Below are 24,122 nucleotides of genomic sequence, written 5' to 3' on the forward strand. Positions count from 1 at the left end.
CGATGGGTCAGAAGACAGGCGGGAGGCGCCGCAGCCGCGAGCGAAGCCAGGAACAGCTCCACCAGGGGGAGGGATGCAGCGATCCGGGTGATCAGGAGTCGCGGGATCTGGCTGGTAACTATTTCACTCTTGCATGCAGAGCAGGGGACGGTGTCTACCTGGCCACAGCCCTGCCCAGGACGACGATGCCGATAGTCAGAAGCAGCGACAGCACGATCAATGGCAGCACCCGCCTGCTCAGAAGCCAAAGCCGCCTTTGGAGAGATTTGTGTGACATCCGGACTAACAGAATTCTGGAGCGAGGGTCGCCTGGAGACATGGGACGAGGAGCAAGCGAACGAGTCAAAGACCGGACCGCAGAGAGGACGAGGAGTTGGCGGAGGACGCAGAGCAGCAAGATGTATCAGGGACAGAACGGCGGCCTGGGCGCAGGGAACGAGGAGCCTGAGAAGCGGCAGCAGCCGGCAAGCCGAACTTGGTTCGGGGCCACGTTTGCTGAAGCGCACGCCCAACAGGACCCGCGCTCGACAAAGGTACATTGTCTGCTGCGCTGTCGATTGGCCGGCTGGCGGTGTTGCAATCCACCCGAGTCGCCGCTGGGCTTGTGGTGGCGGAACGGCGGGCTGGATTTCTGGGGATGGACGCCAGGCCCTGTTTCAGCAGCCCAAGTCGGCCAAGGGGATGCACTGTTCCGAGCATGGCCGCCTTGATACTTTTGTTTGTCCGCGGTTGGTTGGTGAATGCAACCGCCCACATTGAACGACATCGATCGGCGCTCGCTCGATGACGATGGATTCGGCCGGTGAGATATCGGGGTTTGCACAGACAGATTCCACGGGGCCAATGGAAACGATGTCGCCCACTTGGTCGCTCTCGGCCAGGCGTGTTTGTGTCTGAGATACCATGTCTCCTTCAACACGCTGTACATCCATGTCCATCTCCATGTCCATCATGTCCATCATGTCCATCATGTCCATCCCGCTCTTCCAGCCACAATTCGGCTCATTGTCCAGATCAGTATCTGCTCGACCGGAGATCCAGCGGACGCACTTCGTTGTAGAAGAAGACCCTGCATCGCGGCGAAAGTGTTTGGACAGATCGCGGCACCGTCTGCATTCCGTTTTCGTTGATGTAGAGGTCGGTCAGAGCCTGCAAGGAGCCCAGGTCGTCGGGCAGGGTCTCCAGACGGTTGCTCTGCAGGCACAGCTTCGAAAGCGCCCGCAGATGCACAAACGATGCTGGAAGGGCCGTGAGACGGTTGTGCTGCAGGTTCAGGATGCGCAACCTGCACAGGTTGCCGATCTCGTCCGGAAGAGCACTCAGTCGGTTGTTCTGGAGATTGAGCTTCGTGAGCGACCCGAGCCGGCAGAACGACACCGGCAGCTGTTCAAGCACGTTGTTCTGGAGGTAGAGCTCGGGGAGCATCGTCAGCTCGCCGAGCGACGGCGGCAGGGCCCGGAGCTTGTTGCTCTTGAGGTACAAGTACCGCAGCGACCCGAGCCTGCCGATCGACTCTGGGAGCCGCTCGAGCTCATTATCCTGCAGGTACAGCCGCACCAACGAAGCGAGATTGCCGAACGTCTCGGGCAAGTGCCGCAGCCGATTGCCCTCGAGATGGAGCTCGGAGAGCGACGCCAGTTGGCCAAAGGTCTCCGGGAGTGCTTCCAGGCGGTTGTTGTCGAGATGCAGCTCGGGGAGGTGCACAAGCCGGCCAAAGGACTCGGGCAGAGCCGCCAGCAGATTGTTCTCGAGCCGCAGGTACCGCAGCGAACGCAGATCCCCAAACGACTCGGGCAGGCCGGCCAGCCGGTTGTTTTCAAGATGGAGGAACTGCAGCGACGTCAGACGGCCAAAGCTGGCCGGCAGGGTGGCCAGACGATTGTCTTCGAGCCTGAGATTGACGAGCGACGTCAGTTCGCACACCGAGTCGGGCAGCCGGGCAAGGCCAGCCTGTCGCTGGAGAAACAGCTCCGAGAGCGACCGGAGCTGCCCGAACGACTCTGGGAGGGTTGTCAGCCTGTTGTTCAGCAGGTTGAGATGCTCGAGGGAACGCAGGAATCCAAAGGACGGCGGCAGAGCCTCGAGGCGATTGTTCTGCAGATACAGGCCCGTCAGCGCCGTCAGATTGCCGATGGTGTGGGGCAGGCTGGATAGACGGTTGTTCTCGACCCGGACGTTCGACAGGGCCGAAAACGAGGCCATCGAGTCCGGCAGCGACGAAATGCTCCTGTTCCAGATGTTGACGGAATCTCGACCCAGGCTGCCAAACTCGCTTGCCCATGCAGCATGCAGATACGGCCAGCGGGTCATCAGCAGATGGTGTCGCTCTAAGCAGGCTCGCATCGCTGCCCGGAAGAGCGTCTCGTCCGAGCTCACAAGGTTCCAAAAGGCATCTTCGCAGGGAGCACTCTTGGCAGAGGTGCGGGCGAAGAAGCGAAAGCAGCCGAGGGCAATGTGTTTGAAGGACATGCTGGCCTCCTTCAGCCTGGATGGCAGCAGCGCATTGGTCTCGGAGGAGGGGGAGTCTCGTCGGCCGATGCCATGATGGCCATAGACTTCATCCAGGCCGATGGAGTCGCTGTCTCTGCTGTCGGCCTTGAGCGATCGTCGGAGTTGGGCATCGCAGAGGTCAGCTATCGGGACCTGGATGAGTCTGGAGATGTGGCATTTCCAGAGATAGTGGCCGTCATCGTATCGATATCGATACAGCCTTGCGAGGCTGGTACACTTGAGCAGCAGCGGGAGCGGGGCATATTCGGAGTGGAGGACGATGTCGATGACGAAACCAAAGAGCAAGTGGCTCGATATCGCAGGTGGGAGCAGAGCGGGCGAAGCACAGGCTGGGGATGCAGTGGGCTGTGCAGGCGGTGGAAGCGAGAGATGCGACATGGGTGGACCGGGCAAGGGCAATGTGTGAAATGCGACGGATGCAGACAGAGCCGGTGACGGTGGCCGAGGCAATCAAGACGATTCGGACACTGGTGGCAGCATCGGTGTGCTTGTATGCGTCTTGAATGCCGGCCAGCGAGACGGAGTGCCCTGGAAAGTCGCGAATATTGCCAGGGTTCGTCCGAAGGAGCAAGGCCAGCAGGCACATGTCATTGGGACGGTGCATGAGGCCAACGATCAGGAGCAGATAGCAAGTTCCCTGAATGGGCTCATGATGACCACAGCGAACATGCACTCCAAGTCTGCCGACTCGAGTAGCTTGGGTGGAAATCTGGGACTTGGCGATGACTGCTCAGCCGAGTCAAAGAAAGCGTCGCTGTATTGAGTGGCATGAAGGCGATGATGGTGCAATACTCCCAGTCATACTCTGCCAAACAGACAACCGAGACAAGACAACCGACAAACGAGAAGAACAGCGAGTGGATATCAAGTGGGAAACAGCCCAGGGGAAGGTTGGGGCGGAGATGGAAAGAACAAGCACAATACAAAGCAACGACAGAAGGAGGAGTGTGCTTGCTGCGAGACTCAGTCGAGGACTCAGTCGAGGACACTGGATCGATGGTGTGGTCGAGCAACCAGGATCTGACTGGTGAGACCTCTGGGTGAAGCACCGAGGGCCGTCCAAGTGCAGTGCATCAACTGCCACTGCCGGTCACTGCTGGCCATGCCTCAGGACAACCCATCGGTGCAGCCTGGTCCAGCACATCTGTGCCGTTCAGTTGCGGCCAGTGCGGCCAAAGACGCTGACCTCGGGATAGTCGTCCGTCTGGAGCGGCGAGACAGGCTCGGGCGGAGCAGGGAGGTACTTCACACGGTCCAAGAATCGGAGACATCGCTCGACGACCTTCTCGGCCGGGGGACTCGGTGTCGGATAGATCGAGCGGGTGTTGGGGTTGTCGACCTGGACGGACATGTCCATCAGCATGTGCATCAGCGGGAACAGGGCGTTGGTCTCGATGGAGGGAGCCGAGTGGAGCAGGATCTTGAACTGCTCGCGTGTCTCGAACATGACTCGCCAGCCCATGGCATTGACGATCTCAAAGATCTTCTTCTCGGCGATGAGGCTGAGCATGGGGTGTCGGTGTGAGATGGGTTGGTGTGTGATGGGTTGGTGTGTGATGGGTTGGTGTGGTGAGCCGGTGCTGTCCCATCCATTCTCTATCCATGCCCTTCCTTCTCACTCGCTGCTCCCCCAGCATGTCATGAGCCACATCCTCACCTGTTCTCCGAGTCGCTGACATGAAACACAAAGTTGGAGAGGGCCTGCTCCGAGGCCACAATCGCCGTGACGACCTTGGCCACATGGTCGACCGGGTCCATGGTCAGGGTGACGGGGGTTGCATGGGAGGGAGCGATTCCGATCTGGATGCATCCCTTGACATATCGCCAGATGTAGTCATCAACGTTGCATGCTGGTGGCGAGAGAGATGGAGAAAGTGAGTGAGTGTCGGCCGAGGACTCACCAAGCACATCACCACATCACCACATCACCACATCACCGCATCACCACATCACCACATCACCACTCGCTCACCTCCGTATCGGCTCTCGCCGACGATCGCGGCCGGTCGGATGATCGTCACCGGCACGCCCCTCGATCGTGCCTTGTGGACCAGCTGCTCCGAGACCCACTTGGTCTGTGCGTAGCCGCCAGAGAGGTTCCAGTTCAGCGACATTCGCTCCTCGAGCGGCTGGGCCGAGCCCTTCATCGGCAGCGTGCCGATCGTCGAGATGTAGTGGAGCGGCTTCAAGTGGTGGGTCGTGGCCAGTCTCAATGCCGTCGCCGTGCCGAGGACGTTCGGGCCCTTGAGTGCCTCGTAGTTGTAGAGCCAGTGGACCTCGGCACCGTTGTGCACAATCACATCGCTCTGCTCGCTGATCTCCTGCCATCGCTCGTCCGACAGCCCCCACTTGTCCTGTGCCAGGTCGCCGGGAAGACCCACGATCCTGGGACGGATGTTGTGCTCGAGGTCGTGCATCTGCTGCTGGTTGAGGATCAGCTTGCTGGCCGTGTCAAAGATGCGGTCGATGGCGGCCGGCTCGTCCTTGGCTCGGACCAGGCAGTAGATCTTGGCGCTGGGGAACCTGCTGGCCAGCTCGTACAGCAGGAATGCGCCGAGGAAACCCAGTGGCCCCCGTCAGGACGATGCCGCGAGGATCGTCGGGATAGACAAACCGAGGGAGGCCGTCGGCCGTCACACCCGCATCGTCGAACCTGACGGCTTCCTGGTACAGATCCACGGTCGGCGGGACCATCAGTCTGTCGTCGAGCATGTCGATGGAAAGCTGGGCGACATCGGTGGGTGTCATTCCGTTCGACAGCAGGATCAGCGGCGAGATCTCGACATCCAGCTCGTCCTTGATGGCCAGGGCCAGGCGGCCGGCGCTGAGCGAGTCAAAGCCGACACCGCCAATGTAGTAGTTGCGGCCATCAAGGGCGGCCCTGCCCAGGACCCGGCTGCCGATCTGAGAGATCTTGGCAGCGACGCGGGACAGGAGAGTGTTGTCGATCCTGAGAGCCGGATAGACGACCGACGCAGTGTACTGCTCGACATTCTCGGCAAACAGCCTGAGCTTCTTGAGGTCGCGCTTGTTGGAGTCGTTGAAGGGGAATCGCTCGAGCGCAAAGCAGTTGTGGATCGGGACCTTGGCGATGTTCGAGAGCGCAAAGAGCTCCTCGGTCATCAGGATGATGTTGGCGGGACTCAGGAGGATGGCAGGGCCGCTTTGGGGGACATAGAGCATCACGATGCGCTTCTCGGAGGTCATGACAAAGGCACAGTCGGCGATCGAGTGGCTCAGGCTCTGGTTGACAAGCTCTTCGAGGGCATTGAGGTCGACATAGACGCCGTTGACCTTGACCTTCTGGTCGAATCTGGAGTGGTGCATGCGGAGGGATGATGTGGTGAGATGGGAATGTGGTGAGAGGTGATGTGGGTGATGTGGGTGAGAAGTGTGTGAGGTCGATACATGGCAATTGGATGAGTGTTGGGTGGGTGGTGGTGAGGCAGGAGATGAATGCCACATCGCAGCCAACATACCGACACAGTGCCTCTGCATCGCACTCACCTTCCAACCACAGTGAACTCGTTCTCGCTGACCATATCGACCCAGTCCATGGTGCAGACACGAGGAGAGCCGTCGCCGAGGAAGCCAAAGTATCCAATCTTGTTGTCCGGGTCGGCGTTGACAAAGCTGGGATGATCCTTGACCGGATGGTCGGGATCGACAGCAAAGACAAGGACGCCGCTGTTGGAGAACCTTCTGTCGATGAAGTTGCCGTGCTCGTCGATGATATGGCAGCGGACTCCTGGCTTGGAGAGCTTGTACACAAGTGTGGGAGGGACTTCGGTGGCATCGGCTGGGAGACTGAAGTATGCTCCGGCACCTATCAAACCAGACTGACAAAGCATATCGTTGCTGGAGTCAGTCGAATGGTTTAGGACCACATTAATTTTACAATTTGATTATGTCTTACCTCACTTGAACCATAAACGGACTGAATCTCGGCATTTGGGAAGCGGCGTCTGGCTTCACAAACGACGCTTCGAGGCACAATTTCGGACCCAAGAAGGATCTTTCTTGTTCTTCGCCAAACGATGTGCCTGTTTTCCGACACTCCGACTCCGATGATCAATTTGAGGAACGAGGGAGGCTGATAATATAACAGAGCATCTTGGTTAGTCACAGCTCGATACAAATGGAATACTGCGTAGTTCCCTACATACCAATCCCATGAACTCGAGACCATCGTTGAGCATCTTGGAAACGCTTCGGACTTTCTCGACAGGATTTGAAGTTGTATCTGGAATCCATGCTGACCCTCGGAGGTTGAGAGTTGCCAAGAAGAGACCCAGCGTCATAGTGAATGACGGTGCCTGTGGAGTTTGAGGAGTAAGTTGATGATCAAGCATAATATCAAGCCTTCTCGAAAGTAGCCCATACCTGACAGAGTCCGACACTGGCATTGAGGATTCCAACCGAACTCTGAAGGGTGATTGGACCAAAGTGCGAATACTTGTATCTGATACACATTTATGAACAGAGAGTGGTCAGTGATCTCCGTTGAATCGCTTCGGACTGTGCTCAGTACACTGTCTCGATCCACTTACGTCTTGGGGATGCCTGTCGAGGAGCACCAAGAACCACCATGAGCATCATGCATATCCTGTGATGACCCACAGACACTTGCTCGCTCGTGCCATGCCATCAGATGCGCCACTCATCCGATGTATCAAGCACTCCACCCAGACACATAGCTGGCGGATGCTCTGGCAGCCATCCATACCTGTTGTTCCAGAAGTGCATGCATAGGCAATGAACTCATCGAGTGGCTCGCACGCCTCAAGCGAGGGCAGTGGGATGTCGTCCAGCATCGGGAATGTCGTCCAGCATCGGGAATGTCGATGCATCCGCAAGAGTCACTCCCTGTGTGCGTCCGGGCTTGACGCAGTGGTGCAGGATATACTTGATCGAGTATCTGGATGGATGCAGCCCTGTCAGCTGCTGTTTATCAATCGACACCCTCTCTGCCGCCATCATCACTTCTGAGGTCGAACTATCTCATAGACAATAGACATGCCCACAGACGATCCAGACATGCCCACAGACCACACACCTGTCGCACACAGCCTTTCGGGCAGCCGGAGGCAGGTTGAGACCAAAGTTGATTGTCTTCCTGGATGGTGGTCAGGAACGAGCGAGGAGAGTCGGGAGGATCACAGAGCCAGAAGGGAGAATCGCAGAGTCAGGGCATCACAAGCCAGGACAGAGCATGAACGATGGCACTGGATCGACAGTGCTGGTGGCGGATGTGTGGAGCAAGCAAGCAGCAGACGACAGGATGCAGCGGGACTCGCCCTCGATCGCATCCAAGCAAGCACTCACTTGCCAAGCATCCACACTGCAAGGGAATAGAACACCCAGTTGACCTCGGACTCGCAGAAGGTGCCGATGACCTCGTGGTCTGCAGTCGTCCCAGCCGGCGAGGGCCCTGAGCCCCTGGGCGATCGAGTATGCTCTCCTCCACACCTGGCGATAGGAGTGTCGCTCGGAGGCACCGCTCTCGTATGTGTTGATCAGGAGGGCATCGGGCATCGTCGCAGGGCGCCGTTGATGAGACACTCGATGGGATGGAGCCAGGGACCAAGGGAGTCGGCTGGTTTGGAGGGTGCCGTGCCTTGACGGCTCGGGCTGGGTTTGCTGGACAGGGCCTTTCGAGGTTGTGTCATCCACATCCATATCGACATCCACATCCATCAACGACTTGGCCGGGAGACTGGAGCTCGAGGCCATTTGGTGGCGGATGCGACGGAGCAGGGGAGATCGGGGGAGGAAGAGGACGAGGAGAGGGAAAGGGGCAGGCAAGACGAGATGCGGCGGGATGGGTGTGGGATGTGGGATGTGGGATGTGGGATGTGGGATGTGGTATGGCATGCAGATTCACCCCCTCGCCGATCGGAATGGCCATGACTGGTTCGGGGTTCGCGTCTGTGGAACCTGGGGCGAGTGGTCCCACCTGCCACTCTGGCATTGGCTGTCGCTGCTCGGCTGTCGCTGGTGGCATCTGTGGGTGTCTGTCTCTGCTCCGATAATGCAGTAACACAGGCTAATGCAGTAGCACCAAGGACTAATGCAGTTCCACAACCGATGGGTGGCGTGGGCTGACCTGCCTTCCATCCACCCACCCAACAGCCCTCCTTCGGCATCCGCGAACGACCGGAAGGGAAGAGCAGTCCTTCAATCCCTCTCATCCAGGGTCTCGGCGTATCAGCACAAGCCAAGCTCTGTCCTCTTCTCTGCAACTCTCCGAATCATGGAATCAAGAGGTGCAAGAGTCGATTACCATCGATGTCACTCGTCCAATTGTATTTGGAGTCGCATCCTCCAACGATCGAAACCAAACCCCGAATGGGGACAGTGTGAGCAGGCCCTAAGTTCAGTTCGTGACAGATAGGATGAGAAGACATGCAGCATTCGTCGGGGATCAGCTGCACTAGGCCAGAATAAGCAAAACCATCCCAAATGTAAGGACGGCATAGAGAATGCCGGTGCGTAATGGCGAATGGCTTCTGGAAGCTCTTGAGCGACAGCATCAACGGATCAAGATTCGGCATCAGCAACAGTACACTGTACACAGGAAGGACGATGCTGGGGTTGGGAGTGAACGATACTGCAGTTATAAGCGAATACTTCGCTCGTAGTCATGAATATCGGGAAGACAACCAGCAGCGGCAGCAGCAGGATAACGTGTCGGAAAGTAAAGTAAATGAGTGTTGCAACACATCGTCGACGCTCGCTGCCAAACGGCCCAGTGCCTTGATGTGTGCGTGCATTGTTTCGCGGGCTGTCTTCAGGCTCAATCAATCGCTGTTCGAGGTGGACGTAGGCCAGGTCGAGCAACAGGACCACTGTGACCACGATGAGGCTGGCCACTGGGATGAGGGCAATGTCCGGGAAGATGAACACTGAGACGATGCACATGAGTGTGTGGAAGATGGCGAGGACCGCAAGATCGATAAAGTTGGCGTATCCATAGACAAAGCGGGGTCTAGCAGGAGGATCGTTCGAGAATGCGGGATGGCCGATGGAGGTGACTGGCACTGTGTCGGTGGCTCTGGCAGAAGAACCCACAGCAGCATCGGCATCGACGGACTCGGATGTTCCAGCAGTCGACAGAGCCGAGTTGGCAAGAGGCCCGGCAAAGTACACCAGATCGGCGTTGGAATGCGACTCGGACGAGGCAGAGTCGGGGACACTATTCGAGGCATGTGTGTTGGTCGCAGCGAGATTGCCGGGCGGCGCTACCGGGACTTCATACATCGGGAGCTGCTCGGGGTGCTCCCTATCGGCGAGTTCGATATCCTCGTAGGATGGAGGTACTGGCTTGAGTAACGACACGAACAGGTCAGGCGGGTATCTTGGCCATCATGGTGGGATCGCTTCATCTCATAATGGAATAATACCGCATTCATCGCAGCCCAAGGGACGACGGCCGAAAGACCTTGGAACACCATGTAGTATGCGAATCGGAATGGTGAATTCCATGGCAAAGTCGAGCCAGAAATGAGTGTCATTATTAAAACAGCAGCTAATGCAGCAACTGATTTGGTAACCAGCCAAGCCAAGCCAATGAGCAGATCCTTGAGGACATGTTGGATGGTGCGAGTACCGATCTTGATCCGACGCTTGAAGATCGATCCAACGAGAGCAATGATGACAACGGAGCACCCCGCGGATGCAGCTGTGGCGATACCGATGGTGGAGAAGGATGTGGTGACCATGAACCAATCAAAGAACGAGGCATAATACTGTCCCGGTATCACAATCGAAGTCGCAGTGCCGTATGAGTTGGTAGGTGTGGCAGAAGAAGTGGGCGGAATCGAGGCTGGATCCAGCAGGAGGACTTGGTTTGCAAAAGCCGCCACGTTGTCGCCGAGATGCTGGAGGACACCCGGTTGGATGTAGGTGGAAAATCGACCCATGGTGCTGTGGACAGAGCGAGGGTCTATGGGGGTCAGCTCGATGGCGCGAAGTGACTGTCCAAGTGGAATGCAATCCAAGATGGTGAAGTTGTCGTCGCTTGCCATGGCTTTCTGGGTGAGGGAGTTACCGTTTGGATGGGGCGCGGTTCTGGAAAAGAGACTGGAGGCCCAAGAGCTGGTGGACCGCACAAGTGAATACTTTCCGGTGCTGTCGAATCCTTCCATGTTGACCAGCACATTGGTTTTGCTGAAGTCGAGTTGGAACCTGGACGGGGCTTGCATAAACTGACCGGCTCCGCTTTCAAGAGCGAATACATCGACAAAGACAAACAAGAGATTCCATTGCTTCAGGTTGAGGAGGTCCGATCGTGAGACAAAGTTGTTGATGAGCTCCATAAAAGCACAAGACGCAGCCTCGTCGTTCTGGGTCATGTGGCGAGAGCGCGGCACAGGATGCAACGACATTGGAACATTCTGTGTGTGCGCAGAAGGACACGACACCCTCGCACCAACGCGGAGTGGAGACGCGTTTGGCGACACAGGGCCGTGGTGGCTGAGCAAGTGGCTGTGTCGCACTGCCACCCGATTCGATCGGCCTCGCCACCCACAGCCCCGAGGATGTTCCTGCACACGCGAATGGATTGCATCGAGGGTTGTGTTTGTCCTGGCCAGCATGCCTCAGTTCCTCCGTTGTGCCGATCCCGATCCAAGTAATCCCATCTCACGTCGGTCCACACTCTCCATCTCATCGCCCACTCTGTCATCCTCGCTCCAATGAACGGACTGAAATCGAATCAAATCCTATGAAATCAACTGGAATGAAATACAGTCGGGTGGATCTGCCTCGGTTTATTTGGACTATCTGTTCCCGCTCCGGAGGGCCTCGTTGTCGAACAACCAGTGATGATCGCCGTCGATCCGATCGAGCTCTCGACAAGCACAGCCCGGCCAAGATCGTGCTGATTCCGGCCACGACCGACTCGCCGTCGATACAAGCCACCAATCCATCAAAAACTGCCCAGCCCGACGCCGGCCAGCATTGGCTTTCATAGCCACATTGAGCCTCACAATGTCTCGCCGTCTCATTTCCTCGCACATGGCACATTATCCTGTTCAGTAACGCGATCTTGTCTGTACTTCGTTCGGACAGCACTGCATAGCTGCTTGCCAAATCAGGCACCGCGCGCCGCACACGGTTTCACGGACGCGAGTTTTGGCGCCATTGTGTGCCGTGGCTCGGACTGTGGGGAGCCTGCTTTCTCTGTGCGGCTTCTGTTGTGACACAATTCTGTTGCGCTGTCCTCGCCGGGCCGGGCGAGAGCGCACCGAGAGCGCACCGAGAGCGCACCGAGAGCGCACCGAGGCCACGCCGCCGGATCGCCATTTTTCTTCGGCTTTGCCTCGCCGTCGCCTTTCGATTCCATCCCGAGCGCAACCTGAGTGAACGGAGGGCCTTTTGGAACAGGTAACGCTCCCAGATGGCTTGATACTCTGGCTTGATACTTTTGATATTTGATTTGATGCTCTTGATGCCTTTCATACCTTCGATTTGATACCCTGGCTTGGCTCTCTGGCTGCACATACGGACGACCCAATGTGGCCGCCCTTCTGCGTCCATATCCCCTCTTGCCGCCTGGACATCCTCGGATCCCCCTCCCCATGCCGCTCATGCTCGATCGCCCAATCCGTCTTTGCCATGTCCGACCTTTGTTTATCCCCGAGTGCCTTACCGTCGCGGCCGTCGTGGCCGTCGTGACCTTCGTGGCCGCCGTCGCTCTGCTGGGCATTTCCGTCTGCTCCTCGCTCCCACCGCCGTTTCTCTCCCGCTCCTCTTCCCCGCTGGACCCTGTTGGCTGCCTTCTCCATCGCCCTTCCCTCGGTCTCGTCTGTCCTTGGCTTCCGTTTTCCCATCGTCTTCTGCCCCGGCGAGCTTCAGCACCATCCATACTAATATCTTCTCTGCCGCTCACGCTTCTCCCCAACCCAACCTCCGCTCAGGTGCGTTCCTGGCTGTTGCCATCATCGGCCCTGCGATGGCTTCCGATCGCATCCCGCCATGCTTCTGTTTCCGTTCTTCTGTCTTCTGTCCTCTGTTCCGTCGCTTTCTGATTCGCAGCCCTGTCATGCCGCACTCTTGATTATCGCTGACACAACGCTCGCACCGCCTCCCTACAGACCCCTGTTCGCCCCTTCACTAGAGTGGAATCAAACCCCCCCCCAAAGGCCTCAACCCCCCCCCTTTCCCAGAACCTCTAAGCACTATGCTCCAGTTCCCCACCCGACCTGGCATCGGTGGCTCTGGACGGCCCATCCAGGTCCGCTCCAACTTCTTCCCCATCCTGACCCTTCCGAACCAAAACGTCCACCAGTACGAGGTCACGATCTACCCCGATGTTCCTCCCGCCAAGAACAGAAGGGTCATCCGTCTCTGGGAGGAGGCTTCCATCATCGCCGGCACCCTCAACGGCGTTCGACCCATCTATGACGGACGAAAGCACATGTTTACATCCAGACCCATTCCCATGGAGTCTGATTCCGTTGTTTACTACTTGGACTACTATGAGGACGAGGATTGGAAGAGGTTCGTTTGGCGTTGCTGGTGTGCTGTTGCCGCATGTTGCACCCGTGAGCGCTCTCCCAGTACCTCCTGATGAGCCCCGGGGCGAGTTCCCGTTTTCCCCACACTCGCCTCGCTGGCCCAAACGCTCACAATATGTCTCACCAACTTCAAATCGGCTCTGCTGTGCATCCACCCGACCCCATATCACGCCCTTCCCTCGGCTGTTCCATTGCCCCTCCATCGACCGCCTTGATATCGCCCACTTGATCGACGTCCCCTCTCGGTCGGTCGGTCGCTTTCAGCCCTAGCCTCACTGGCACTGGCTCTCCGACCAAGCCCAGAAGCCCAGTTTCGCCCCAGCCTGTGCCCACCCTGTCGACTACCGACAACACCTCGACGGATCTGGTCGATGGTCGCAAGAGGTTCGTGGCGCGTCAGCAGACAGGCGCAGCTGTCCATAAACCGAAATTTAGGGGTCGCTTTCGCCGGGTCACCCCGTGCTTATTGCCAGCGTTCTTATCGGGCTGCTCTTTACGATTCCTCCCTGCCGCAGCTCCAAAAAGTTCAAGCTGACCATTGCCAAGATTGGCGAAATCAACATGTCCCGCCTCAGCCTGTTCTTGGATGGCCGTCTCTCGGAAACTCCTTTGGATGCCATCGGCGCCCTCGACATTCTCCTCCGCCACCGTCCCTCTCTGATGTACACCACCGTCGGCCGCTGCTTCTACACCTCCGATTCGGCCGCCATGATTGCGAACGGTGCTCAGCTCTGGCAGGGATTCCACCAGAGTCTGCGTCCTGCCCGCGGCCAGATGCTGATCAACCTCGATGTCTCCGCCACCGCCTTTTATCAGACGGGTATGTGTTGCGTTCTCGACGATCTAGCAAGCAGCTTATCTTGAATCCTTCATCCGCTGTCCTTGGCCCTCTTTTCCTCTTCGTCTATGTCATTCATTCACCTGGCCCCCATCTCGACGTCGATCAAACGCCATCGAGCCGTGCCACTTTCGATCGTCTCCGTTTGTTAAACTGCTCTGCTCACCCCACTCCCCCTTCCTTTGTCTACCCAGGCCCCGTCGTCGAGATTGTTGCCAAGATCCTCGGCAAGCAATCCGCCGGCGAGCTTCGCTCCATCCTCTCAGACAAGGATCGCCAGAAGCTCGAAAAGACCCTCAAGGGCCTCAAGGTCGTCGTCACCCATCGTGGCCAGGTCCGCCGCAAATACCGCATCGCCAAGCTCACCAGCACCCCCGCCAACCGCACCATGTTCGTCGTCGGTCAAGATGCTGCCACGGGCGCGACCGGCACCGAAGAGTCGGTTGCCAGCTACTTCCAGGCCAAATACAACCGCCACCTGTACTTCCCTCATCTGCCGTGCTTGGTTGTCGGCGATCCGAGCAAGCACGTCTACCTTCCGCTGGAGGTTTGCGAGATCATCCCGGGCCAGCGTCATCTGCGCAAGCTGAACGAGCGCCAGGTAAGCAAATGTTGCCATGGTCGGCTGTGGTCCGATGCCCACTGCCCGCGACGTCCTGTGTGTGCTCGAAATCGCTTCAGCGATTGCTTGCGACTGCTCAACAGCCCCCAGTTGCCTGCTACCTCTGCCCCTACTGCCTCCTGTCTCCTGCCGCTGGTCTCGCTTGTCTGCAACAACATTCTCTGACCCGGTTCTTCATTCGTGCTGCGTCGGTGTTCATTGCGTGCGCAGACGGCCGAGATGATCAAGTTCACTTGCCAGCCCCCGCACGTCCGCTCCAACAAGATTTCGGCCGGCATCACCATTCTGCAGCAGCGCGACAACGACTACCTCAAGGACTTTGGTGTGCAGATTGGCCACGAGATGGCGATCGTTAATGCCCGTGTGCTGCCGGCGCCCTCGATCTCGTACCATCCCGCCTCCAAGGAGCCCGTCATCACCCCACGTGAAGGCGCCTGGAACCTCCGCGACAAGATGGTGGCCCAGGGTGTCATCATCCGCTCTTGGTCCGTCGTTGCCTTTGGCTCTGAGGCCGACTACCCCGTCGGCGCCGTCCAAAAGTTCGTCACGCTTCTGGTGCAGACCTGCGAAGAGTGCGGTGTCTTTATCCAGAACCGTCAGCCTCCGATTTCGTATGCCAACCCGCAGGGCAACGTCGAGAAGACCCTCATCGACGCCTACATGGTGGCCGGCAACTCGTTCCAGGAGCGGCCCCAGCTGATTGTCTGCGTGCTGCCCAACACGGGTGTGCCGCTCTATGCCGAAATCAAGCGTGTCTCCGACACGGTCATTGGCATTGCTACCCAGTGCATTCAGGCCAAGCACATGTTTGCGGCCAAGCGCCAGTACTGTGCCAACGTCTGTCTCAAGATCAACGTCAAGCTCGGCGGCATGAACTCGTACCTCTCCAACACGCAGCTTCCCTTCATCAGCGAACGCCCTACCATTGTCTTTGGCGCCGATGTAACTGTAAGTGGCTTTGGATCGTGTGTTCAGCATTGCTCGCGCCCCCCCCCTGCCTGCAAGTTGGCGGTCGGACGTTGCTGTACTTGTCGCCCATGATACTCACAATCGATGCTCTTTCTGTTATGACCAATGATCACGCTCCCCACTCACGATCTGCTCGCCAATCCAGCACCCCGCCCCCGGATCCTCGTCCACCCAGTCGATTGCTGCTCTCGTTGGCTCCATGGATGCCCAGTGCTCGCGCTATGCCGCCGCCATCCGCGTTCAAAAGGGCCGCCAGGACAGCATCCAGGATCTCACCGGCATGGTCATTGAGCTGCTCAAGACCTTTTACCAGACCTGCGGTGCCAAGCCCGATCGCATTCTCTTCTATCGCGACGGCGTTTCCGAGGGCCAGTTCGGCGAGGTCCTGCGCAACGAAGTCGAGGCCATCCAGCGCGCCTGCTCGGTCTTGGATCCCAACTATCGCCCGACCATCACCTACGTGATTGTCCAGAAGCGCCACCACGCTCGCTTCTTCCCTATCCGCAAGGAGGACTCGGACAAGTCCGGCAACGTCCTGCCCGGCACAATCATCGAGACCGGTGTCACCCACCCGTCCGAGTTTGACTTTTACCTGTGCTCCCACCCTGGTCTCCAGGGCACCTCCAAGCCCACGCACTACCACGTTCTCTACGACGAGAATCGCTTCTTCCCCGACGCCCTGCAAGAGCTCACCTACCGACTGTGCTACCTGTACTGCCGTGCCACGCGCTCGGTGTCGGTCTGTCCTCCTGCCTACTACGCCCACCTGGTCGCCGCCCGTGCTCGTTTCCACGCCACGGGTGAGGGCTGGAGCGAGAGCGCCAGCGTCAGCGAGGCTGGCAGTGTCTATTCCATGACCGGCGCCATCGCCTCACCCATCGGCCCTGGCGGCGCGACCTCGGCCAACGACGTCACCATGAAGCTGCGCAAGAAGATGAGCACCATGAGCCTGAACTCGGTCGCCAGCAGCGGCATGAGCAGCTTTGGCGAGCGCGTCATGAACTACGGAACTGTCAAGCCCGAGCTGACCAAGGTTATGTACTTTATGTAGTTTCGCTTCCGTCTTGCGTCCACGACCCATGCTTTCCTCCGCTTGCTCCGTCCTTCATCAACCCTCCTCCCCCACCCCTTCCCGCTTTATTTCGTTTGTTTCCTTCCTGCTCGTCTTTTGTGTTTGTTTTTTACCCCCCCCCTCCCCTCTCTTTTTCTTGTCTGTGCTTGCTTTGGTATCTTCGTTCCCAGCTCTATTTGTCCTCTCGCTGAGGATGCCTGCTCCGCTCGTCGCCCGCCTGGTGCTCTTGTTGCTGCTTGGATCTGACGGCATGGCCACCCCCTCCAGCTTGCCCGATGAGAGCGCTCGTCTGGATCCCGTCCCTCCTCGTCTCGCCTAGCCTCGCCCTCACCCCCTCCCCTCCTCGCCCCGCTCTGTCCCGCTTCCCTTTGCGCCGTGCCTGTGGCGTGGCGTGCCGTTCGTTCGTTCGGTGCATGATCATCTTTTATAGCGTGCATATACATCTCTATATATGGTCCTACTCTACGTGTTCACCCAGTCAAACCGGTGTCCTTCTGGTCCCGACAGGAGCGCAGGGGAGAAGCCACGCCCCAGCCTCGGCGCTCTCTCGGCCCCTGTTTGGTGCGAATGCGATGGATAGGGACCCTTGACGGCTGCACCGCGCCGATCGAAGTACCCCGTTTCAAGTTGCTGACTGGGATCCCGAACACCGCCAGGAGAAGTGGGTCTGCTTGCCGTCTCCACGGTCGATCGTGCTGTGACCGGTGCCCAATTCGATGCCGCCGAACCTGGTCGGCTCCATGTCACTCCTCTTCGTTTTGTCGTCATTGGTGTCCCAGCCGGGCTCGTGGCCGGTGGCACCAGCGGCGACGCAGACTTGAGAATCGGCGATACTGGAGCGGGCCGGGCAATGGAAGCAACAGGACGCAGGGCGGGAGACAATATCGGCGACTGCCTCATTGACACTGCCGTCAATCCTGTTGCTGCTGCTGCTGTTGCTGCTGCTGCTGACCGCCTCGACATCCGAGAGGATATCGGAGCCGCCGCCGCCGCCTGGCCAGATCGACTCGGTGCTGACTTGGGTCGCTCAGGTTTGGTTGGGCTCATGGGAATCGCGGGGGACTTGCGGTCCTCTCGGATCCGATCTCGGGCTTGGGCCGCCGGTCGACTGGGCGATCGACCTCTCGGGCTCGGCGATCGATGTCCTTTGCTCGGCGACCAATGTCCTGGGCTCGGAGACATCCTCGTCTGGTTTCGGTCGCCACTACCGCCATGGTTGTTACTGCCTCGACCGCTCCTACCCGACTCCATCGTCTCCGACAGGGCTGAGAGCGGCCGGGACACCCGCGACACTAACGAGGGGGACGAGGGTGCCTTCTTGGTTTCGTGGGCGCCTGGCACTGGTTCCTGGATTTGGACGACCTTGGGAGGCTTTTTACGACCTCGTCTGTGGTCCGTGCGTCTTGTGGGATCCACCGACGACCGCAGGATGCTGCCCCCCACGCCCATGTCGCCGTAGCTGAGCGGGTAGCTCGATAAGCCAACCTCCTCACGCTTCCAGTGGTGCCGGTAGTCGCTCGTAGCCCGGGTAGTGGCTGCTCTGGATACTCCGCGGCGCCGAGGCGGCCTGAGAATGTCCTTGAGCTGAATCGGGATGCGGGTCGGATGCATCAGGATCGGATGGGCCGGAGCGTCGTCCCAGTGGTCTCGTCGTATGCGCTCGGGCGACGGCAGCCGCGTAGAGCCCTTGCCACCTAAGGCCGACATTTTGGCTCCAGGCGTCGGCATCGACATCGACGCTGATACCGATTGGAGCGAGGCCGGGATCTTGGTGAAGGTCGGAGGGACCGGGATCTTGTTGAGAAGAATGGCCAGAGTGGGGTTGCGTCGCCGAATGACGCCGCACAAAAGATCGAGCCTTGCCTGCGTCGCATCAACCTCGGTCTGCAGCGGGTCGTCCGGCAAGTGAGTCCTTTGATGCAAATAGCACAGCGGATTGTGTTTTCGCTCCCCTGCATAGTTTGTCAGCCGGATCCTCCTGGACACACAGCCACAGCCCTCCCCCCCTCAGCCGACATCGCCAGTAACTTGCCTTGATCCGCGCATATCGGCTCTGCACTTGTTCCTTGAGAGACTCCACACAAGTTTCGGTAAATTCCAGCTCCAGCAGTGTCGTCGTGGTAAAGAGGACTTGCTCGCTGAATCTCAAGACGGCTCGCCGTGGCTGGGGCGGATTTGGGTCCGGCCGCTTCCAGCCAAAGGTCTCCTGCTCGGCGTGGACTCGCGGCACATGCTGGATATCAAACTCTGACTCGTACCTATTTGTGATGCGGTTCTCGCCCAAATATGGCCGTCATACACGAGTCGATCATCGAAAAATAAGTGCAAATTGTGTGTGTATGAGAAGAGAGTATGGCGAGAAGCGCGACCAAGCGCATCCAGGATAGCGAGTCGACGACGATCCTGCGGACAGAAGCTGGCGAAGACGCACAACCAGAGTGGCAGACATGACTTATCAACTTTGATGCAGCATCGATCGAATCTGTCGCCATTCTTGCAGCCGCTTCGCCCGCTGGCTTACCGGTCAGGGGCTTCCTCCAGACCGCTCAGACAGTCGCCGGCAATCACACCCAAAACGCCTCCAATGCCTTCGTCTGGGTGGAATCCCAGTGTCTCGCACTTGGCCGCATCACCTTCCTTGGTCTTTCGGCAATGGCGGAACGGCTCGTCGCTTGGTGAAGTGTCTGCATCGCTTCCCCGGAGAACCTTCAGACGCTTCGTCAGATCAAGGAACTTGTTGCGGGTGATGTCCTGTGAAGTAAAGTGGAAGAATATATCGTCGCTCTTGGTGATGGTGAGGAAGTATACGGCGCTTTCTCGGCTCTCTCCCTGTGCAAGATAAATGGATGCCAAGTGATAAGGCCGGCGTGAGCAAGCTTGCTCTCGGTGTTGTCGCTGTGACTCGTGGAAGGATGTTTGTCCAGGAAGATGGGTGCAGGCATGCCTTGTCGATGCTATGGTGCCAGCGCCCGTCATCACCTTTGCATGGATAGTGAATACCAGCCGCTCGCGGACCGGCTCTCCTTCGCCATGCACTTTGCATTCAGCCGACTTGGAATAGATGGCTTCGCGTTGTAAGTCCAATGTCCGGAAGAGCGGCGGTTAGTTTGCGCACCCAGCACTGCGTATCTTGCCCGTCCACGGATTTCGTGCTCGGATCACACGCACCTTCAACATCGTCCTCTCGAGGCTCCGTCACCATCAGAAACAGCTTCAGACGCATGTTTCGCTCTTCCATCGACAGGATGCGGCCTGCTGCCGCGGGCCGGCCGTTCTCGTAGAGGCCTTTCTGCACTCGCGGGCTCAGCAGCGATTGCGTGAGCTCGATCCAAGTGTGCGCCTGACGAACAGGCACGGGCTCTTCGTCACAGGCGGCCAGAATCAAGAGCTCAGGGTGATGCTTCGAGACTAAATCGACGGTCTGAACAAGCGAGGTCCGGAGCAGCGAGTTGTGGTTCTGAGATCAAGAGAGAGTCCACAGACGGCCATCAGTACATCTTGCAGCGGCACGGCCATGAAGGCCGGCTCAAATCGTGCGCCAGTAACTCCCCTCTAGCAACGGGGCTTCACGCGGGAAGCGATCAAGTCAAACCTTGATCCGGTCGTAGTCATATCGGATATCGGCGCTGATGTTCTCCCAATCGGTTTCGCGGAAATCGACCGACATGAGCTTGATACGTCGGTATTCCAGCACGACCTCGAAGAAGGTGAGCGTGGCGGTCCGATCGACGTTGTTGATCTGCAAGTACACCCCGAATCTGGAGGAAGGCACCAGCGAGCCGCGATGCGTTACGTTTCCGAAGGAGGACTGTGGGAATGCGACAGTTGGTGGGAATGGCCATTACCTCTTGGGGCACACCAGGCACTCGCGCACACGGTCGCAGATGGTCTCGCCGAATCCATCGAAAGCCTCCTCCATTTCATGCGGATCCAGCCGCCAGCCCTGCGATTGGATGTATGTTCTGAAGCTGAAGGGCGTCATCTCCAAGGTCCAGTGGAAAAATATGTCGGTTGTGGGGCTTGCCAGGGTGACGACATGGCGCTTCGGGAAGGTCTCGGATGCGGGTGGGAAGACGTTGATGCGCACGGGCAGCGTCTGCTCGGACTCGTACGAGTGTGATGCGATGCATCCGGCCGTGAAGAGCACATCGATGTTCCGGATCCATGCTGCCGTGCGGGGTGGGAATCCGGGTCAAAGCGCGAATGGCGACATGAGGGCCGGTCAAGCAGCAGTGCCATTTGCTTCGGCTTCTCACCTTTGCACTCTGCGTCCAAAGCGTCCGCGCTGATGCCCTTGATGCCCTTGATGCCCTGCAAGCTCTGGGTGAGATCGACACGTCTCGAGAAGGACGGGATGATGTGGCCATGCACAACGATTCCGGGCTTGGTTCGGGGAACAAGCTCGCCGGCATCATCATAGTCTGATGCCGGTACGGCTCGGGGATGCAGCAACTCGGAGCCGTCGCGGACAGCAAAGGGATCGCCAGGCCGCCTCCTCAGCGATGTAGCTAAGTTGCGCATGGAGTGCAGTAGCAGCCCACCGGATGTACCAAGGCGTGGAGGCGAGCAGCGGTGGTGCGTGCGCTCTCCTGAGGACTTGCAAGCCCGCCATGACTTGCGGGTGCATGAGCCCGCGCCCCAGTCCAAGTGAGCGGATCCATCGGCGACAAGAGGTTTCTGATCCCTTCCGCGCGCGATCTTGGCCCGGCTTTCGCCCTGGATCTGGAATGCATCGGCCGTCTCCTCCTTCGCCAACATGCTGTCGCCGAGACTGACCCGGGCATCGCCGCATATTCGGATCAGACGCTGCTTCCACACCACCGGACAAACCCAACGAAGCCTATCGTCGCTTCACCCGGATGCCGACCACCCGTTCGGGCTCCAGATCGAGCGCAACCTGTCCAAGAGCCCATTTGCAGATGCGATCGACGTGCTGGTTTCACCCACCTCGGGTCGCGGCATCTATGCGATGAGGAACATTCCTGCGGGTGAAAGCATCATCGTGGAGAACCCATTTGCGGAGGTCCTGCGAGACACCGAGGTGACCAGGGGCTTCTGCGCCGATTCTGCAGCAATCTCGGAAGGAGGGAGTGTCATTCGGCGGGCTTGGATCACTCTATTCGCCCCAGCGGCCCTGCTTCTGGAGATGCACCGGTGCCTCGCTGTCGGGTGCCCCGGGAGCTATGCGGATCACCCTTTCTTCTAACATGGGTTGGGCACCTCCTTCCAATCGCAAGAACCGATGCCATCGCTGCTGGAAACCAAATGTCCCCAGCTCGCCCCAGTGCACATGCGACCTCTCGCAGTTGAGCATGGAATACAAAGCCGTGAGTAGCTGCCGCACTTGATATCCTCTGCTCGGAGTGGGCTTTCTGCTCTCCACTTGCGCCGTCCTATCGATAGCCGAGCTGGGCCTCATAGTTCCTATCTTGTGGTGTCCTGTCTTGTCTTGTCTTGTCTTGTCGGCATCGGCATCGGCATCGGCATCGGCATCGGCATCGCAGTTTTTCGACACCAGACCCCGTTACCAGGAGCTCTGCGATCTCCAGTACCGGCACATAGAAGAGGACGGCTCCTTCCCGATCCTGATCACCAACATCATCGGGCGCATCCTACATGATCTGACGACCAAGGGCAGCTTCGATTCGATGGTCCTCATCAACCAGCTCGTCCACGGCAACGAGATCGAGCCGGCGCACATTCCCGAGACCTGGCAATCGTCGTACCGGCGCATCCAGGAGTGCATCCTCACCGAGCCCGGCCAGGCCGAGCTGTTTTCTCTGCCCTGGTACGCCCGCAAGATGACCATGCTGAATCTGAACGTCTTTCGGGTCTTTCTGCCGGACCAGGCCGGGGCAGCCCTGTATATCCTGTCGTCCTTTCTCAACCACTCTTGCGTGCCTAACGCCCATCCCTTCTGGAGAGACTCGAACGCCATCGAGATCCAGACTGTCAGAGACATCCGCAAGGGCGAGGAGCTGCTCATCTCGTACACCGACATTGATCAATTCAAAAGCGATCAAGAGCGCAACGGCTGGCTTCAGCACATGTACGGGTTCTCATGCCGGTGCCAATTGTGTCAGCGCCTGGCCCACTCCAAGAATCGCCTGACCCGCAACCAGTGATCCCAGACGGGCTCCTTTGATGTGTCCATGTATCGGCGAGCCCAAAGGAGCTGGGAGGGGGTCGCAAACAGCTGGGTTGTATTTTGACAATCACACGGTTTCCGCCAATTGTCTGGCCCCGTTCCCGATTTCCGGGCAGCTTCGGAACCAGCGAGGGACCACCAGTGGGCTAGCAGCAGTGACAGAACAGCGAAAGAAGTATTGGGCGCTTGAAAGACAGCCACGCAGACAGAAAGCGTCTATAGGACTTGTTATGGAGAAGCGGGGGGTGAGAAAGATCGAGAGCGGGTGCGAAGGACCGCTGACGACCCCAAGGCGTGGGAATAGAGGGCAGTAAATTGTCGCAGCAGAGACCACCGTCGGCAAAGGAAACCTCGCAACTGGAATCACTTGGAATAGACACCATTGGTGGTTGGTCGAGCCGGCGGTGCAGATATCGGACAGCCGGGTTGAGAGAGCCGCTTCATAGCCGACAGTCAGAGCTTCGCTAGGACGATTTGGGGTCTCGGAAGGAGCCCGAGTTGGACCTCTGCATCCCGACTGCGCGGGGTGCAGTAGACCCTTTGGTTATCACAATGCGCTCGCCAGCGGGCTGGCCGGCAGCAGTGCCGTCGACAGGGCCGTATTGATTCGGATGCTGGTGGTGGACGATGGTATGGGGCTTTGCGACGTGGGTCGAGCTGCTCAGCTTGACCGGCGTTATCGTCTTGATCGTTGCCGTGGCTGAGGACACAGAGAGGGAGCGCTTGACCATCCCTGGCTGCGCCGACACTACAGCGGTCTGTGGAGCCGCCCGTGGTGCAGGTCCCGCGTGCGTTGTAGCTGCTGTCGCCGTGTTCTTGCGAGTGAGCGGTTGGCCATACGACGCCTCGGATGAGTGAGGTATTTCAACGGCGGGGCCAGGGCGAGTAGGTTCGACATGTGCGCTCGGTGGGCCCAGCTCAAAGGCGTGGTCGATGAAGGCCTCGATGGACTCGCCTCGCTCCGAGCCAGGGGTAGGGTACTTGTTGATCGGCGTGGTGGTCAGCGGGGAATGAGTCGTCTGAGAAATCGGGGTCTCGACCTGTTTGATGCTCAGTTGACGCATGACCGGGGGCGCAAAGTTGGTCTTGATGAGAACCGGGGAGGGCCGGCTCTCTGGGGCGCGACCTGGACCCGGAGTGGTCGACAGTTTGGGCGTAGGTGCGCCTGTACTCGACTGAGACTGCGAGCGGCGGATTGTGATCGGAGTAACAACCTTGGCAGCCTTGCTCACAGGCCGCTCGGACTTGAGGACAGAGGCATTTCCCACGCCCGTTCGTCTGGAGAGCGACTCGAAGGAGGGATCATGCATTCCGCTTGAGAGAGGTGGCGGCGTAGGCACATAGGCGTGTTCGCCGCTCTCGGCCATGGTTTTGGCTTGCACCTCGGCAAAGGTCATGTCGCCTCCAAGCTTGTCCTTGGAGAACGAGAAGGTGGTGTCCGA

At 58.6% G+C, this 24,122-nt stretch overlaps 4 protein-coding genes across 4 annotated transcripts; 2 read left to right on the top strand and 2 right to left on the bottom strand.

Annotated features, from left to right (window-relative positions):
- Positions 1–3,642: 3,642 nt before the first annotated feature.
- On the bottom strand, positions 3,643–5,124 carry BJ171DRAFT_508258 (male sterility protein-domain-containing protein). The gene is made up of 3 exons (XM_053111283.1): positions 4,484–5,124; positions 4,169–4,361; positions 3,643–4,013 (listed from the first exon to the last, which is right to left on the bottom strand). Exons 1-3 carry the CDS (start codon positions 4,926–4,928, stop codon positions 3,665–3,667), a joined length of 987 nt encoding a protein of 328 aa, XP_052965909.1. The 5' UTR covers positions 4,929–5,124; the 3' UTR covers positions 3,643–3,664.
- A 7,570-nt stretch (positions 5,125–12,694) lies between these two features.
- On the top strand, positions 12,695–16,511 carry BJ171DRAFT_582598 (Piwi domain-containing protein; the record flags this gene model as incomplete). The annotated part of the gene is made up of 6 exons (XM_053114202.1): positions 12,695–13,014; positions 13,296–13,415; positions 13,547–13,851; positions 14,064–14,470; positions 14,702–15,439; positions 15,606–16,511. The coding sequence occupies 6 exons, from the start codon at positions 12,695–12,697 to the stop codon at positions 16,509–16,511; spliced, it is 2,796 nt and encodes a 931-aa protein (XP_052965910.1).
- A 1,064-nt stretch (positions 16,512–17,575) lies between these two features.
- On the bottom strand, positions 17,576–21,053 carry BJ171DRAFT_582599 (uncharacterized protein; the record flags this gene model as incomplete). The annotated part of the gene is made up of 9 exons (XM_053114203.1): positions 17,576–17,640; positions 17,774–18,416; positions 18,592–18,790; positions 19,054–19,361; positions 19,533–19,597; positions 19,701–19,989; positions 20,125–20,290; positions 20,378–20,699; positions 20,789–21,053. 9 exons carry the CDS (start codon positions 21,051–21,053, stop codon positions 17,576–17,578), a joined length of 2,322 nt encoding a protein of 773 aa, XP_052965911.1.
- Positions 21,054–21,200: 147 nt separating this feature from the next.
- Positions 21,201–22,901, top strand: BJ171DRAFT_133632 (uncharacterized protein). Its single transcript, XM_053105651.1, has 3 exons — positions 21,201–21,573; positions 21,770–21,859; positions 22,037–22,901. Exons 1-3 carry the CDS (start codon positions 21,289–21,291, stop codon positions 22,655–22,657), a joined length of 996 nt encoding a protein of 331 aa, XP_052965912.1. The 5' UTR covers positions 21,201–21,288; the 3' UTR covers positions 22,658–22,901.
- The last annotated feature ends 1,221 nt before the right edge of the window (positions 22,902–24,122 follow it).

Source organism: Polychytrium aggregatum, assembly GCF_025602895.1.
Source record: "Polychytrium aggregatum strain JEL109 chromosome Unknown BJ171scaffold_22, whole genome shotgun sequence".
NCBI lineage: Eukaryota > Fungi > Chytridiomycota > Chytridiomycetes > Polychytriales > Polychytrium > Polychytrium aggregatum.